The sequence below is a fragment of the Microcaecilia unicolor genome, chromosome 6 (genome assembly GCF_901765095.1).
Source record: "Microcaecilia unicolor chromosome 6, aMicUni1.1, whole genome shotgun sequence".
NCBI classification, from domain to species: Eukaryota; Metazoa; Chordata; class Amphibia; order Gymnophiona; family Siphonopidae; genus Microcaecilia; species Microcaecilia unicolor.
The window spans coordinates 115,830,564-115,843,844 of NC_044036.1; the positions used below are offsets into that span (position 1 = coordinate 115,830,564).

At 42.9% G+C, this 13,281-nt stretch overlaps 1 protein-coding gene across 1 annotated transcript in view; it reads left to right on the plus strand.

The window, feature by feature from the left end:
• LOC115471581 (deleted in malignant brain tumors 1 protein-like) overlaps positions 1-13,281 on the plus strand; it is a 121,311-nt gene that overhangs the window by 92,308 nt on the left and 15,722 nt on the right. The window contains exons 8-9 of the mRNA XM_030205254.1: positions 4,486-4,794; positions 9,231-9,344. Coding sequence (XP_030061114.1) covers positions 4,486-4,794; positions 9,231-9,344 — 423 coding nt within the window. The remainder of the gene's footprint in view (positions 1-4,485; positions 4,795-9,230; positions 9,345-13,281) is intronic.

The window sequence follows — 13,281 nt, forward strand, 5'->3', positions numbered from 1 at the left end:
TGAACCCACTTCTCCTCTTCCTCCACTCTCTATCTCAGTTGATAACACCCTCATCCTCCCCGTCCCATCTGCCCGCAACCTCAGAGTCATCTTCGACTCCTCCCTCTCCTTCTCTGCGCATATCCAACAGACTGCCAAGACCTGTCGCTTCTTCAACATCAGCAAAATTCGCCCTTTCCTCTCTGAGCACACCACCAGAACTCTCGTCCAAGCTCTCATTACCTCTCGTCTTGATTACTGCAACTTACTCCTCACCGGCCTCCCACTCAGCCATCTATCCCCCCTTCAATCCGTTCAGAACGCTGCTGCACATCTTATATTCCACCAAAACCGATATACTCATATCACCCCTCTCCTCAAATCACTTCATTGGCTTCCGATCAGATATCGCATACAATTCAAGCTCCTCCTCCTTACCTACAAATGCACTCAGTCTGCGGCTCCTCACTACCTCTCCACCCTCATCTCCCCCTATGTTCCCGCCCGTAACCTCCGCTCACAGGACAAAGCCCTTCTCTCAGTACCCTTCTCCACCACTGCCAACTCCAGGCTCCGCTCATTCTGCCTTGCCTCACCCTATGCCTGGAACAATCTTCCTTTACCCATACGCCATGCCCACTCCCTACCCATCTTCAAATTTCTGCTTAAAACTCACCTCTTCAATGCTGCCTTCGGCGCCTAACCGCTCGAGAAATATAAAATGCCCCAATCTATCCACCCTATCAGATTAACTGTTCACTCGTCCTCTAGATTGTTCACTTGTCTTTAGATTGTTCTCTTGTCTTTAGATTGTAAGCTCTTTGAGCAGAGAACTGTCCTTCTATGTTTAAATGGTACAGCGCTGCGTAACCCTAGTAGCGCTTTAGAAATGTTAGTTAGTAATAGTAGTAGTAGTAGCAGCATTATCACTCAAGGACACCCATCTGTTAGGCACGCCCCAGTCCCGCCTTTGCTACAACTCTGACACGCCCCCGGGAACTTTGGTCGTCCACGCGACGGGAAGCAGTTGGGGACGCCCAAAATCGGCTTTCGATTATGCCAATTTAGGCGACCCTGAGAGAAGGACGCCCATCTCCCGATTTGTGTCGAAAGATGGGCGCCCTTCTCTTTCGAAAATAAGTCTGTTAGTCTTCTTACTATTCTAAGTCTAAAGAAAACGTGCTTGACCATACGTGAAACTTGTGATTTCATTGAAAGCAATGAGTCAAAAAGAACATCTAGATTCCGAATAGTATTCAATAATTGGAATTTGAACATTGGCCATTAAAACTGTATCTGGGATATCATCGTTACTCTCAGACTTATACTCTCCCTTGTGGGGTGCCGCAAATATCTAATATTGTTTGTTCCTGTTTCCATAAACTCTGAAAGACACCTCTTTACTCAGGGAGCCCTATGGATACTAATTCATTCTTTCATGATCAGTAAATTAGATTACTCCAATGACCTTCTTAAGGGTGTCCGTGCATCTGATTTCCAATGACTACAGACTGTGCAAAATTCAGAAGTCAAATTAATTACTTATTCTCGGATATTTGATCATTTAACCCTTTTCCTCAGTCGGGAACATTGGTTGCCTATAACTGACAGGTTAACATACTCCACTACTCAGAACAACCATTATACTTCTCACATCTCCTGATCCCCTATACCCCCCTCCTGGTCCCTCAGGTCATCACAACTGTCACGTTCCTCACCTCGTGGCATCATGCAGGCACTGGGACACCGAGGTGCTAACCCCGCCGCATATCTCAGAAAGGGAGAATTGGGTTGTGAGTGTGCTGACGTCTGAACATCGCCTTTGCTGCTTCTGACACTTCCACCAATGGTGTCCCACGCCCAGTGTCCCTTTAAATTTGGGCGTTCCAAGGCACAGAGCTTCAGCAACAATTGAGCTCTGGTTATCATGGCTTTTTTCTTTGCTGAACGAAGCTCCCGATTCTGTCCGTTGGAGCCGAGTCTGTGCCTGACTTCTGATACTGCTATTGCCAAGTCTGCTGTAGACTTCTGATACCTCTATTGCCAAGTCTGCTCTTGACTTCGGATACTGATACAGCTAAGTCTGTTCTTGATTTCGGATACTGCTACAGCTAAGTCTGTTCCTGACTTCAATACCACTTTAGCAGAGTCTGCGCCTGACTTCTGATACCGTTATTATCAAATCTATTCCTGACTTCTGATACCGCTACTGCCTAGTCTGCTTCTGACTTCTGACACTGCTACAGTCAAGTCTGTGCCTGACTTCTGATACCGCTTTTTGCCAAGTCCGCTCCTGACTTCTGATACTGCTCCAGCCAAGTCCGCTCCTGACTTCTGATACTGCTACAGCCAAGTCCGTTCCTGACTTCTGATACTGCTACAGTCAAGTCCACTCCTGACTTCTGATACTGCTACAGCCAGGTCTGATCCTGACTTCAGATACTGCTACAGCCAAGTCTGATCCTGACTCCTGAGTCTACTACAGCCAAGTCTGTCTAGTGTGTTGTTTAGTCCTACCGGCTGCCCGCACCTGGGGGCTCAACCCCTGGGGAACGGCAGTTGGAATTAGTGAAGACATCTAGGGTTTGTCAGCTGTCCCTAGCCCCCTGGGCTAGGTCTCCTACTCACCTTCTTCCTGCTTGGGCAGGTCATCTCAGGACAGTGACAACAACAAAATCGTTTAACAATTCCCTCCTTCCATATTATTGCTTTAGATATGATTCAGGTTTGAGTATTTATTGTTACAGCACCGACTTTGTTCAATTCTCTGCCACCAACCTTACGACTACAGTTTAAATCTGAACTGAAGACCTTCCTGTTTTGTGATGTATTTCATATTGAACGATAACCCAAATGCTTATTGCTTGCATCCCCCCTCCCCACCTTCTCTTCTCCTGTTGAGCAAGCAGAAGATTAGCACTGATGTGATTTCAGAATTTTTTTTTCTGTCTCTCTCTCATCAATTTTGTAGTTCCTTTCTAAGCTCTGCTACAGAATTATTGACTTATTGTAAACTGTTCACTCATGGGCAGTATTCAAGAGTAAAATAAACTCGAAAGGGCCCCTAAGAACATTATTACTTCCCCCAACCTAACCCTGCATCTAAGCCCACTTACTTTTCCCTTCCTTACCTGTGTATTGAGTGGCGATTTAAAAAAACATTTATTTACAGATGTTCTCGCATACAGTTAGGTATATTGTCAAAGGGAAATTTTTGTTTAGGTGCATGATATACCAAAATAATATTAAAGTATTAAGCCATAGAAAGAAATTCACTCAATAGGCTCTTCAATATGTGTGTTTAGAGGGGAGAATCATCTAGATTTGTTTTAGTATCAAGTTGGTTGATATTCTAAACAATTTAACCAGCCAGAAATGGCTGCTAAATGGTTAAATTACTTGTTTGGGGCTGTCCACTAATTTTCAGCAGCACTTAACTGTTTACTGCAACTGAAAATTAGTGGTTAGCGCATGTGTGAAAACCAGCTATTTTGGAGGCGTTCTAGGGGTGGCATCAGCATTTGGCCAGTTAAGTGCTGATATTCAGCACTTAACTGGTCAGGGTAACTATAAATGGGACCATATAAAGCACAGTCCTGTCTTTATATGGCAACCCATTGGCAGGTTATGTTCTGAATATTGACTTAACCTGCTATGTATTAGCCGACTCCACATAAACCAGATAATCAATGCTGAAGGCCAGATAATTGCCTGATATTGAAATCTGGGAATAACACCAGTTATGGTCAGCAAAATGCTCACTACCTCCAGCTGAATATTTACCCCAAGAATTTGTATTCAGGAATAGCATGCATACAAACTCTGAAATGCAATATTCTATAAGTGGAGTTCTGCCTATGTCCTACCCATGCTCCGTTATGTGTGTCCCTGTGGCAGTTAGGCACCAGCTCAATGGTTGGCATAAGTGAAACATTTAAATGTTAGGTATGTCAATAGCTGATTATACTAGTATTTTATACAGGAACATAGACCATATGTAGAATAGATTCCTACAAACCATCCTCCAGGTACCTAATTGTAGGTACCCTGATAAGGGTTCCAAAAATTAGCAGTCCAAAATCTGGGCACTAAGATAGTATTCTATAATGGCAACTAAGCACCCAGATTTTGTTATAGAATTAAAGCCTAATTTGGCTTCTGGGCACCAACACTGCAAAAGGCAGGTGTAAATGTTGGCACCTAAGCATGCAATGTATAGTATTCTATAAGTTTTGGCGCCTAAATGTATGACCCACCAATGCTCTGTCCATGATCCACCCACAAGCACACTTCCTTTGCAGCTGCATTCTAAAGCACTTAGGCGCTCATTTATAGAATAGTAATTCAGTTCAGTTAGGTGCCTACCTACCATTTACCTCCATTTCAGTACCTAAAGTTTGGTACCTAACTTGTGGTGCACTGTATAGAATCAGGGGGAAATGTATGCTTTTGAAATTAATGGCTTGAATACTTATGAATCTGCTATTTGTGTTTGGATTTTCCCAGCTGGTATCTTATATCCCAATATTTCCATGGAACCAGCATCAGGAGAAATGACTGAGGGACAAACCCTTGTAATCAGATGCTCCGTTATCAACGTATATGAGACAGTAACGTTCATTCTGCACCAAATCTCTAATGGCACAGGCTCCTCACTACATGCTTCAGGATCCAATGGTTCTACCATATTTACCCTGACAGGGGGCAATTCTACTGGAAATTACACCTGTCAGTATGTGACACACGTTGGGGGACGGAGCTTCCATTCTCCACACAGCCAGACTCTTCAGGTCACTCTGGTTCCTTCCTCCACAGGTACAATCCCTTTCTAAGAAAAGAGCTTCTTCTTTCTTTCTTTCTTTCTTTCTTTCTTTCTTTCTTTCTTTCTTTCTTTCTTTCTTTCTTTCTTTCTTTCTTTCTTTCTTTCTTTCTTTCTATCTCTTTGTTTATCTGTATTGTGCATGCCAATTAATTTGTAAATAGACTACAATTAATGAGAATATTACATTGATCTGTCCATAAGAAGCATTTAAATTACGTAAATGTTTAGTATGCACAGAATTGCAATCCTCCACTTTACTTGACTATTGTAGAAATAATCCCCCGATTTATATAAAAGTCACTAAAAATTGTTTATGCTCATCGCCATACCATCCACTTCCTTGCAAACCCTTACCAAGAGCTTTCAAAATTATGCCAAGGGAAAAGGTAATGAATGGAAGGTGGTAAGAAGCGGTGCCAGAAAAGGCACGATCAATTAAAATATCTTGGTTAACAAATCAAGAGAAATTTCAGAAGCAGAGTCTGAAGAGCTTTTGTTTTATCCTCAAAAGAAAAAAAAAAAAGCACAGTAACTGGGGATGAATTCATAGGGCTAGTCCCATGGAAACTGCCAGAAAAATGAGAAATCACACTAACTATCTCATATGTTTTATTCCCCTTTATTAGAATTCAATGAGTGACAATCTTATAAGTATGAGTCTGGTTTTTTTTTGCACCGCATAAGATTACTACAAGACCTATCATTTAGCTATTGTCTGTCAATCCAGTGCTTGATCAAAATCATGTATCAGAGACAAAGGCTGTTTCTAAGTGAGTTTTTGGCAAGTCAGCATGAATGTTAAAATCACCCAATACTAACAAAGGTCAGTAGGAAAAAGGAGGTGATGATGCCCCTGTATCTGGTGAGACCTCATTTAGGGGTCCTTTTACTAAGCCGCGGCATAAAGTGGCTTGTGGCAGTGCGAGCACATCTTTTGGGCCAGTTTTTACCATGTCCTGGAAAAACGGTCTATTTTGGGGGGGCTGGAAAATGGACGTGTGGCAAAATAAAAACCAGCGCATGTCCATTTTTGGCCTGAGACCTTAGCCGTAAGGTCTCATGCGCTACCTGGGTGGTAGACATGCAGCGCGTGCCCACTTCCATTTACTGCCAGGTAAGCACCACGTGGTAGAAAATAGAAAATATTTTATACCGTGTGTTTTTGGCATGTGCCAAATTCAGAATTACCGCCTGGGGCACATGGTAGCTGGACAGTAATGCTGATTTGGTGCACGCTGGATGTGCATACGCCCTTACATGCCTTTGTAAAAGGGCCCCTGTGGGCCCTGTTTACTTAGCTGTGCTGTAGGCGTGCTAACTTTTTAACACACGCTAACGCTAGAGACACCCATATGGGTGTCTCTAGCATTAGCGCACACTCATTTTTAGCATTCGCTAAAAAGTTAGCATGCCTACAGCGCTGCTTAGTAAACAGGGCCCTTAGAATATTGTGTACAATTCCACCTTCAAAAAGATATAAACAGGAAGGAGCCTGTCCAGAAGGCAGCTACTATAATGGTCAGTGGTCTCCATCATAATGTGTATGAGGACAGACTTAAAGCTCGCAATATGTATACTTTTAAAAAAGGCTGGAGAGGAAAGATATGGTAGAAACATGTAAATACCTACATGGCGTACATGCAGAGGAGGCAAGTCTCTTTCAGTTTGAAAGGATGCTGTGGAATGAGGTGGCATAGGATGAGAGTGAAAGGAAACAGACTCAGAAGTAACCTGAGGAAATACTTCTTCATAAAAACAGTGGTAAATTAGTGGAGCAGCCTCCTAGTGGAGGTGGTGAATTCAAGAAAGCTTAGGACAAGTACATAGGGCCTCAAAGGGAGTGAAAGGGAGAGTAAATGGCATGGATGGGTAAGCTGAATAGGCTATCCACCTTATAATTGAAAGAGAAAAACGCCTAGATTTCGACCCAAATCGGGAGATAGACGTTTATCTCACAAAAACGAATACATCGGTATAATGGAAAGCCGATTTTGGATGTTTTCAACTGCACTCCATCGCGGAAGCGTACAAAGTAGACGGGGGCGTGTCGGAGGCGTGGCGAAGGTGGAACTGGGGCGTGGTTATCGGCCCACCTCCCTGGCAGCAGTATGCAGGTCCCTGGAGCAGTTGTTAGGGGGTGCAGTGGACTTCAGGCAGGTGGACCCAGGCCCATCCCCCCCCTACCTGTTACAATTGTGCTGCTTAATGCTTAGTCGTCCAACCCCCCCAAACCCACTGTACCCACATGTAGGTGCCCCCCTTCACCCCTTAGGGCTATAGTAATGGTGTAGACTTGTGAGCAGTGGGTTTTGAGGGGGATTTGGGGGGCTCAACACACAAGGGAAGGGTGATATGCACCTGGGAGCTCTTTTACCTTTTTTTTTTTTTTTTCTAAAAGTGCCCCCTAGGGTGCCCGGTTGGTGTCCTGGCATGTGAGGGGGACCAGTGCACTACGACTCCTGGCCCCTCCCATGAACAAATGCCTTGGATTTATTCGTTTTTGAGCTGGGCGCTTTCATTTTCCATTATCACTGAAAAACAAAATCGCCCAGCTCACAAATTGTCGAATAAAACATGGACGTCTATTTTTTTCGAAAATACGGTTCGGTCCGCCCCTTCACGGACCCGTTCTCGGAGATAAACGCCCATGGAGATAGACGTTTTCGTTCAATTATGCCCCTCCACATGTTCCTGTTTCTGGAGGACTTACAAATCTGTGCTAAACACTTGTATGTATTTCCAGAACACTGCAAATATTGTCCTGTTTAATATGTTGTATCATTTTGGTTCACAATATTCATTTTTTTGGCACATAATAGTGTTCAAAAGTGCACTACTATCCTTTTACTGCTGACATAGGTGTTGCCCCCCCCCCCCCCCCCCCCCACTGCAAGGATTTTAACTTACTCTGTTCTGTTCCATTCTGTCCTATACCCTGAACCTAGCCCCGCCCTATTACTTCACCTAGCCCCACCTACTTTAACGTTCCCATACAGTTGAGTCACCGACCACCGCCTATGTCTATGAGTAACAAACTGTCTGAAAAAAAGATCTTTCCAGCTTCTATAAAAATTATTTTCTTTTTCATAGGGAATCAGTATTATAAAGTAGTATCATGTAAAGGATAAGCCTAAGCAGAATAATATACTCATAAAAAGAACTTTACCTAAACAAATATACCCTTTTTATATTATCTTTTAAAACCACATAATAGAATCAGTAATTGCTTGTATAATGTCATGTCTTAGGTCATGACCCTTACATAAGCCATATCAGCAGAAATACATGAATGGACAGTTTCCTTTCATATTATCCTGTTTTCCCTCTCCCTGGTCTTAAGCAAACTTCTATAACAGTCTCCGGACTCCTCCCAGTACCACCTGCACCATGTTGCAAAAAGTCCCACTTCTCAATTTCCCCTTCCATGACTGCCCAAGTTGTCACTTTTTGATGCATTAACATGTTTGGACCCAGTCTGATAAGGGAAGTGTGGGAGCTATAGATATTTTAGATTATTTCACAATTGCACCCTGCAGCTTGCAAGCCAGGGCTGAAAACAGCAAACAGAATAATTATGGGGGAGAATAGTTATGGGAGGAAGATAAATAAATCTTACAGGTCCCTTGTTTCATTATTACTACTACTATAAATCATTTCTATAGCGCTACCCATAGGAGCCGGCTCTGTGGGTGCCTGAGCACCCCCAATATTGAGAAAATTCCTTTTATGTATCCAGGGAGAGGTTATTTCCATTGGGCTTAGCACCCCCAATAATTTTGAAAAGTTAGCTCCTATGGCGCTACAAGTCGTACGCAGCACTATTCAGAGGAGTGCTCTGAATATCAGGGCCTGAGCCCCCTAAAGCTTCTCACACACTCTCCAAACCTTTCTCACCTATGACCTCATTTTACGATGTAAAACCATCCCAGCCCTACCTCTTTCTTCAATGCTTCTCTCCACACCTTCTAGTGTTTCTGCTGCAGGCTTTGCCTCCCAATGAGCCTGAACAGACCAAGTTCTAGCACCCTGTAAGGCTGCATGCACCAATAATACCCTGCTCCTGGGTTTGTTTGTATTTTGTTTTTTGGTCACTGTAGTCACAATCCCAAAAAAGGATTTTGCAATCCCATTTTGTGTTCTGACCCACAAATTGGGCACCATTGTTCTAAACATTTGATAGAGGATACCATTAGAATTCCTTTCTTTATAGGCTCTGCATAATACAGCTGTACCAGAGAAAGGCACAAGGAAGTAATGACTCCTCCTGCTCAATGCAAAATAATGTCTTCTCATGAGCTAATTACAGGCAGACCACTTCTCCCATATTATTGTGTTGTCATGGAAATGGTTACAGGAATTTGCTCACAACTATTATACTGTACTGTAATACAGGAATCTTTTATTAACATCAATGTTGTTCTCCCCACAGGCTACACTGCTCTTTTTGTGATTCTAGCTCTGATAGTCTTGGTCGCTGTTGTGGTGATATTTCTTAGCAGGAATAAACTGAGGGGATGTATACATAAGGACAGTGGACTGGCAGGTAAGGGAGCATACACAGGACATGGCATACTGTTTATATTATTCAGTACCACCATCATTTGTTACTTGGTTAAGTATGGTATTATCTGACTTACTTCAAATGGGTCAGTTTCCAGATTATGACAGAGAAATGGTTTTAACGCCTATACCTAAAAATTCCCTATAAGTTGTCCTGAACCCTCGAATTTTAGGCTCATTGGTAGCATTCCTTTATTTACTAATGGGCCTTTTTACTAAGGTGTGTCAAAAAATGGGCTGCGCTAGTGTAGGTGCATGTTTTGGGTACGCGCAGATGCATTTTTCTGCATGCCTGTAAAAAAAGGCCTTTTAAAATTTTTTGCTGAAAATGGACGTGCGGCAAAATTAAAATGGCACGCGTCCATTTTGGGTCTGAGACCTTACCACCAGCCATTCACTTAGAGGTAAGGTCTCATGCGTTAACCGTGCGGTAATCGTCTACGCACGTAGAATGACGATACCGCCTGGTTTCTGCCACGCACCAGAAAATAAAAATTATTTTCCGGCGCACATAGCGGACGTGCATCAAAAGTGAAATTACTGCAAGGGCCACGTGGTAGCCAGGTGGTAACTCAAAACTGAGGCGCATTGGGCGTGCATAGGTGCCTACATGGCTTAGTAAAAAGGCCCCTAAGATAACTGAAAGTATTGTTGCTACTCAACTGGGTGATTATTTACAGATTCATAACACTCTTTTAGATACTCAATCCACTTTTCGGACAGGCTTCAGTACGGAAACCTTGGAGCACTATTATCCAACATAAGAACATAATTGACCTTAGGTCATCAACGAAAGATGGCTGGCCATCTTGTTTCGATAATACGGTCAGGTACGCCGCTTGACAGGGCCGTCCCTAGAGATGGCCGGCCCATTCGATTATGCCCCTCCAAGTGATATTATTACAGTTTGATTTGTCCACAGCCTTTGATCTTACAGATCATGATTTGTAGTTCCACCTATTGAATGATAGGTTTGTCCGCTTTGTGTTCTGTCCTGGTTTGAAGGATTTTTGAAAAGAAGATAATACCAAGTGAAATGGGCAGATGATTATTCAATGCCATGGCAGATGAAATGTGGGGAACCTCAGGGTTCCCCACTTTCTCCCTATTCTTTTTAGCATTGTTATAGCCACTTTTAACAAAAGATTGCTAGAGATGGGTGTATCTTTTTAGACCTATGCGAATAACTGGGCATTAAACACTCATCTAAAGCTAAACATGGAAAAGACCACATTTATTTCGTTTGGTCCTTCTGCAAGGTTGATTCCATCTGGAATGATTAAAATTAATGGTACAGCTTTTGACACTGATCATTCTTTATGAGTATTGAGGGTTATTTTAGACTCCAAAATGACCTTTCAAGATCAAAGAAAGTTACTCAGGGTGGTTTTTATAAATTAAAATTATTGAAACGCGTTAAAAAAATAATTTCTTTTTTGATCATCTGAAACGTCTTACTCAAGCTTTAATTTTATCCTCCCTAGATTATTGCAATCTTCTTTATTTGGGATGCACTGAAACTTTTTATTATAATTCGCTCTAAACCTCATGGTAAGCTGCAAACAACAAGTACCTGTATTGTTATTAAAATCATACCAGAAATGAAGCATGCTTGTAGGATTATTATGTCCCTGTATTTTGAATTATCTTCCAGGAAGACTTTTGCCTTCATCTTAGTAGTACTACTACTACTACTTATCATTTCTATAGCACTACTAGACGTACGCAGCGCTGTACAGTTGAACATGTAGTAGCACAATTTAGTTCCTTGGTGAGATGATTATAAAACACAACTGTACTCTCTTTCCTTTCCTGTGCATTCTTTCTATTTCCTGGTGCACAATGAAATACAGATAGAAGGGTTTCACACATTTACGAGAAATAGATGGTGGGCAACTGGAGTAGAAGCCCTATTCACAATTTGTATGTGTAAATACCAGCATTTACACGTGCATATCGGAGAAACACAGAAAACCTGATTTTAGAAAGTCAGATTTTACAAAGGGAATGCATGTCTGTGAGCACCCAGATCAATCTTGGATTTTACACATGCTCCTGGGCACATCTAGGCTTAGAAAAACTACTCATTTTGGTGAGTGCTGTACAGGGGGGATTTGGGGAGGTTGCCCTCTTAATCCTCCTGGTTCCCTAACCTCCAAAATTGATTGTGTCGCATGACTGATAGAGTGGAAGAGTAGCCTAATATTTTGGGTTGAGAACCAGGGAAGCCTGATTCAGATCTCACTGCTGTTCCTTCTGACCTTGGGCAAGTCACTTAGGGGCCCTTTTACAAAGCACAGAAGGGTCTACACCAGAAGCGGAGCCAGGTTGACAGTGCAGGGGGAGCGAAAGCGGCGCGAGAGCGGACTTCCGATGGCACCGGCGCACATTTTCAATGCAACATGTTGAGAAAAAAATAGGCGCCGGTACCGGCAGAACTCTGTTTGGGGGAGCAACCGCTCCCCTGGCACCCCCCCTAGCTTTGCCACTGGTCTACACATGTTCAGAGTGTCCCAAATCAGCATTACTGCCCTACTACCGCATGCCCCGGGCAGTAATTCTGAATTTGGCACTTACCAAAAACACACGGTAGAAAATATTTTCTATTTACCTGGTGGTAAACGGCAGTGGACACACACTGCATGCCTACTGCCCAGGTAGCGCATGAGACCTTACCACTAAGTCAATGGTTGGTGGTAAGGTCTCAGGCCGAAAATGGACACACGCTGGTTTTTATTTTGCCGCATGTCAATTTTCCGGCCCCTTAAAAAAGGCCCTTTTTCCAGGATGTGGCAAAAATTGGCCTGGTGTGCACCGGCTCACACTGCCACAGGCCACTTTTTGCGGTGGCTTAGTAAAAGAGCCCCTTAACCCTCCATTGCCTCAGATATAAGCTTAGATTGTGAACTCTCCAGGGACAGGGAAATACCTTCTGCACCTGAGTGTAACTGAAAAAAGCATGAGTCAAATCCAGATAATAACTAAATGATTGTGGGCTCTATACCACATGTCAAAGTGTCGGCACTTACATGCATATGTTCTAAAATACAAAACAGTACCAACTCAAAAAGAGTGATCCACAGATCGTTGTAGCGAAGGAACATAATGGATCACAGAAGATGAAGTAGAGACATGGGGGATGCCACTGCTTGCCCTGGGATTGGTAGCATGGAACGTTGCTACTCTCTGAGATGCTGCATGGAATCTTGTTACTCTTTAGGATTCCAAAATCTTGCTATTCTTTGTGGGTCTGCATGGAATGTTCCTACTATTTGGGTTTCTGCCAGGTGTTTGTTTCCTGGCTTGGCCACTGTTAGAAGCAGGATACTGGGCTAGATGGACCATTGGTCTGACCCAGTATGGCTATTCTTATCTTCATATGAAATATAGCACAATTTTATTAAAATAGTCCAATGTGGCCATGATGGGCTATTTTAATAAAAGTGTGCTCTACGTCATCTTCTGTGATCCATTATATTCCTTCACTAAAATACCAAATATACATCTATAAGTGCCAATACTCAAGGCCCTTTTAATAAACCATAGTAAAATTTTCAGTAACTGCAGCTTAACGTGTGACTTTACCGATTGGTAGCTGCAAATATAACTGTGGGGGGGGGGGGGGGCATTCCTGGTATTTTCCATTGCAGGTTGTGTGTTAAATTCACATTAATCCATGGTATCTGCTCCCAGTTATCATAGAAGCATAGCACCTCCTATTTAGGAGGAGATAAGTGGTCCCCCATTAACTCCGCATTAGTCAGTTAGCACATGGTAAGTGCAGCACATTAACTACCAAATGGCTTCCACAACCTTCTCTCCACCCATGGCATGCCACACCCCAACACAAAAACAGCACTTAAATGCATGGTAACTGCTAAATTACCACAAAACCCCTTAATTTGACTCTGTGCTAGCAG